Here is a 4,306-nt window from a genome sequence, read left to right as displayed (position 1 = left end):
TGCAACAGTTTCCATTATCTCTCAACTGGGTTTAGAATTGCCCTGGAAATGCACATCTCGGGATGTAAAGAGGGGGTTCCCAAAATGTTTAGGCAAAGAGGAAAGACCATACCTCGAACATGGGCAGCAGCATACCATGAGCTAGAGTTCCAGACTGAATAAAAAGGAGAAAATGAATGTAAGTCCCGCATTCATCTCTCATGACTCCGTAACTGCACACAGTGTGTCCAGCCTTCTCTACCGTCCTGCTGGATTACACCCTCAAACCAAGAGCCATTAAAACCCATCCTTCCCTAAGCTTTATCACAGCTATTTAAAAAGTAACTAATACCGTGGAGATCTTTGGAAAGTAGAAAGAAGATAATATTCCATTCCCTACTCATTCCAAATGTAGTAAATCCAATTGCAGTATTTTAGCTTTGAAGCAGGAAAGGTCCGAAAACCAGCTAACCCAAAGTTTTGTACAATAAAGCAGGTCGTGCACATGGGACAGAGGCGAGCAGCTCACACTCAGACCAGCAACGAGCAGCAAGAACGAATGGTAAGAGCAGGATCTGATTCCTGCCACACATCCTGCCGTCAAAATAAGGAAAGTTCTGCAAGCAGTCGGCTTAAAGACAAGCAAGGTTCAAGACATGAGGTCCAGAAAGACCAAATCAAAAGGCCCCAAGTGAATGAATTCTTAAGAATTGGTAATTTGGGCTGGAGAGATGGCTCAATGGTTAAGAGCACTGACTGCTCTTCCAGAGGTCCTGAGTTCAATTCCCAGCAACCACATGATGGCTCACAACATCTGCAATGGGATCTGATGCCCTGTTTTGGTGTGTCTGAAGAGCTACAGCGTACTTGCATACAGAAAATACATAAATAATTTATTTTTAAAAAGAGTTGGGGGGCTGGAGAGATGGCTCAGCGGTTAAGAACACTGACTGCTCTTCCAGAGGTCCTGAGTTCAATTCCCAGCAACTACATGGTGGCTCACAACCATCCGAAGACAGCTGCAGTGTAGTCATATACATGAGATAAATTTTAAAATTTTAAGAAAGAGATGGTAAGTTTATAATATTCTGTATGTGTGTGATTTCCAAAGAAGAGGTCTTATTCTGGCTCACCTTGAAAAAAATCCATTCCTCATTTCCTCAAATCATCTGTTGACTCTTAACTACTCTGTTCTATCGTCCACTGGCCCACATCCTGTCAAAATCCCACCTATCCTTCCAAATCCAGTTAAATTCCACCTTGATGGTCTAAGTGTGGCCTCCCACACCTGAAATCCCCATGTTCTGGAGGATAAAGAATGAAAGTTCAGGCTGGAGCTATACAGTGAGATGTTAAGAAAAACAATCTACTGCTCTCATACTCTGCAGGAACTGAGGTATAGGTACGTGTGTGTTTATGTCAGGTACACGTATGTGCATGTGAGTGCAGAAGCCAGGGGCTAACCTGGGCTTTCATTTCTCAGGAGCTAACTTCATTGTTTTTTTTTTTAAGTTTTATTATTTATTATTTATATGAGAACACTGTAGCTGTCTTCAGACACACCAGAAGAGGGCATCAGATTCCATTACAGATGATTGTGAGCCACCACGTGGTTGCTGGGAATTGAACTCAGGACCTCTGGAAGAGCAGTCAGTGCTCTTAACCACTGAGCCATCTCTCCAGCCCAACTTCATTGTTTTTTTGAGACAGAGTCTCTGATCTAGGACCTGGGGTTCACAAATTAGCCTAGACTGAATAGCCATCAGACCCCAAGGACCCTCCTATGTCTGCCTCCCCAGAACTGAAACTACAAGCTCATGTCCAGCTTCTTATATAAGTTCTTAGGTTCAAACCCAGGTCCTCATACTTCCTGGGGTGGTTCTTTATCCTCTGAGCTAATTCCTCTGCCCCAGAATGCTTTCATGCAAAGTATCTTTCCTTTTAAGGTGATGCAGGGCTGGGCTGGAGAGTTTGGAACACTAGCTGCTCCTCCAGAGGACCCAGGTTCGATTCCCAGCAACCACATAGCAACCACGCCTGTCTGTAACAACTCTGGTTCCAGGGCCCCTGATGCCTTCACACAGACATAGACACAGGCAAACTACCAGGGCACATAACATAAAAATAAATGAGTCATTGAAAAAAAAAAACTAATAGTGTACAGGACATATTTCTAGCCTCTTGTTAGTCTTATAACACCACCCCTGTATTACAACTATCTCCACGGTCTGTCCTATGGTCTTCATAGGATGAATGCCTTTAACTGCTTTGGATCCCCTGTGGTTGCTAGATGACAAATAAATTGACAGAGAAAATGCTGTTCATGTTCCGGTGGTAAGTTCACTCCTTCTGTAGTAAGTGGATTGGCTATGACCTGGAGCTTCAGAGCCCCGCCCCATGGAAAGAAAAATGCCGACAGACACATCAAGTTGGGCCCTTTATTTGGGACAGGAGAGAGTTTTCATGTAACCACCATCAAGACCCTCGCTGTCACTAAGCAAGGGTTTGCAGTCTAGTAAGTCAGTCATACTCCCGTGGAAAAAGGTCCTCTAGAGTCCAGTGGTGTCACTACAGGGTACAAGACTCAGAGACAGATCATCTTCACAGCTATAGAAAGAGCCAAACTGAGGTAGCCTTAAAGAAGAGGTGTTCCTGAACACGGGGCAGGAGAGGCAAGGACAGGAGCTCACGGCTTCTTGCAGGCCCACTGTTCCAGCTTCTCCGAACACATGGGTTTGTAGGCCTTCCTGTTCACAGAGAAATGGGCAAAATGAGTTGGCTGGCAGCAACTTTCTTTGCATCTTGACTCTGCCGAGCAGCAGGTTCCATTAGGACATTTTCGTAGATGTGTATCGGTATACTTTGCTCAGTTATCACACGCTCACGTGAACACATACACAAGCCTCTCTCAAAAGACCATAATAATAATAATGACAAAATCAATAATAGTTCAGATCTAGAAAAGATATAGAATAATACCAAAGGCTTTTATGCTAAGAGCTGGCCAGGGGAAGAGAGTCCTGGACATCAGCCTTCCAACAGGGAACCTCGTATCGGGAAAGTTGTCATACAAAAAATGACACAGAAGGGCATATTAAATATAGATAGACCTTTGGGACCCCAGATAGTTTTGTTTCGAAGACTCCATTCAAGATAAACTGTCTGGAACAGAAAGTTCCAATGCTCTCCTGAAGAGAACAGAGACCATGACTTACCAGTAATCGATTCCTTTGATAGCCAGTATCTTCTTGGCACATGATATGTCGTCGGCAAGCTTCTCATCCAGGAACTCTAACAGAGTGCAGGAAGGAACAAGACAAGTAAGAAGTAGGGCTCCCTGGACTGGTTCCACTAGTCCCAGGGTCGGGGGGACTGGTTCTGAACTGAAGGTTTGGCCTCAAGACTTTCTATATGGCCAATCTAGTAATGCCTCCCCTCAGTGGGAACTTCATTCCCTTCCCTAGAACACCTCTCGAGAAATCATCAGCAAATTCACACCCTGAAAATCCACCGTATCAGACTTCAAGACTCGCAGTGTCTCGAACTACCCTTCTCTGAACCTTACAGGACTGTCTGGGCATGTGGAGATCGTGGCCAGTGACCAGTTTCTTACTAAGCCCTGCCATCTCAAGGCTCATGGTATCGAACACACCCGAGACATGCTGGGTACCAACAGGGAGACTGTCTGGAAGAACCCGGAGGCAGGCTGTAGGACACACAAGAGCATGGCGAAAGAGGATACTCACTGTCACAGGAGATGCCACAGATGTTCTCTGACTCGGGGAACTCACTACTCTTACACCAGAATCTGTCACTTATCTGGAAGAGTCCGTACTCTGTGCTGCCATTGTTTTTCACAGTGGCTTGTAGGTCGAAGCCACTGGTATGAAATAAAATACAGGTCCCTGAGGGGGACAAAAGAAAGAACTTTCTCAGAGATGGCTCAGAGCAGCATAATTGAGAAACTAGTTTCAAGGCAGGGGTCAGGGGGGCTTCCCAATCAATCTCCAAACGTGAAGTCCAGAGTATCTCGGCGAAGTAAGAAAGGCCTGACAGGGAGACAGGAAGGGCAGGAGAACTAACTGAATGGAAGAGATGGAGGTAGAGCAAGAAGAACTTTAAGACCATGAGGAGACAAAGGAGGAGAAGGGAGGGGAGGGAAGGGAAAGAAGCAAGTGAGTGGTATAAACTCACATTCAAGCAAGGTGATGCCTTCAAAGCCATCCATGTCTTTAATGGCTTGGGACACCTCACATTTTGTAAGCTCCGTGGCTTGAAAGGCAGGCAACAAAATACACACCAGGAACAAAGGAACAAAATGCATCGT

The 4,306-nt window shown here is 45.3% G+C and overlaps 1 protein-coding gene across 1 annotated transcript; it reads right to left on the bottom strand.

Annotated features, from left to right (window-relative positions):
• Window positions 1-2,514: 2,514 nt before the first annotated feature.
• On the bottom strand, window positions 2,515-4,306 carry LALBA (lactalbumin alpha). The gene is made up of 4 exons (XM_080939293.1): window positions 4,174-4,306; window positions 3,726-3,884; window positions 3,195-3,270; window positions 2,515-2,726 (listed from the first exon to the last, which is right to left on the bottom strand). The coding sequence occupies exons 1-4, from the start codon at window positions 4,301-4,303 to the stop codon at window positions 2,666-2,668; spliced, it is 426 nt and encodes a 141-aa protein (XP_080795419.1). The 5' UTR covers window positions 4,304-4,306; the 3' UTR covers window positions 2,515-2,665.

This window comes from Micromys minutus, assembly GCF_963924665.1.
Source record: "Micromys minutus genome assembly, chromosome: 27".
Taxonomy (NCBI): Eukaryota; Metazoa; Chordata; class Mammalia; order Rodentia; family Muridae; genus Micromys; species Micromys minutus.
Note: the sequence above shows the minus strand (reverse complement) of the source record. Positions and strands in the feature narration are given on the sequence as shown.

Bases quoted from the DNA above. Each gene is read 5' to 3' on its own strand.
- LALBA (XM_080939293.1), bottom strand. From the start codon at position 4,303: ATGCATTTTGTTCCTTTGTTCCTGGTGTGTATTTTGTTGCCTGCCTTT. The intron at 3,885-4,173 runs GTGAGTTTATAC...TGTCCCCCTCAG, and splicing joins AGGCATCACCTTGCTTGAAT to GGACCTGTATTTTATTTCAT. The intron at 2,727-3,194 runs GTAAGTCATGGT...CTCTGTGAACAG, and splicing joins ATCAAAGGAATCGATTACTG to GAAGGCCTACAAACCCATGT.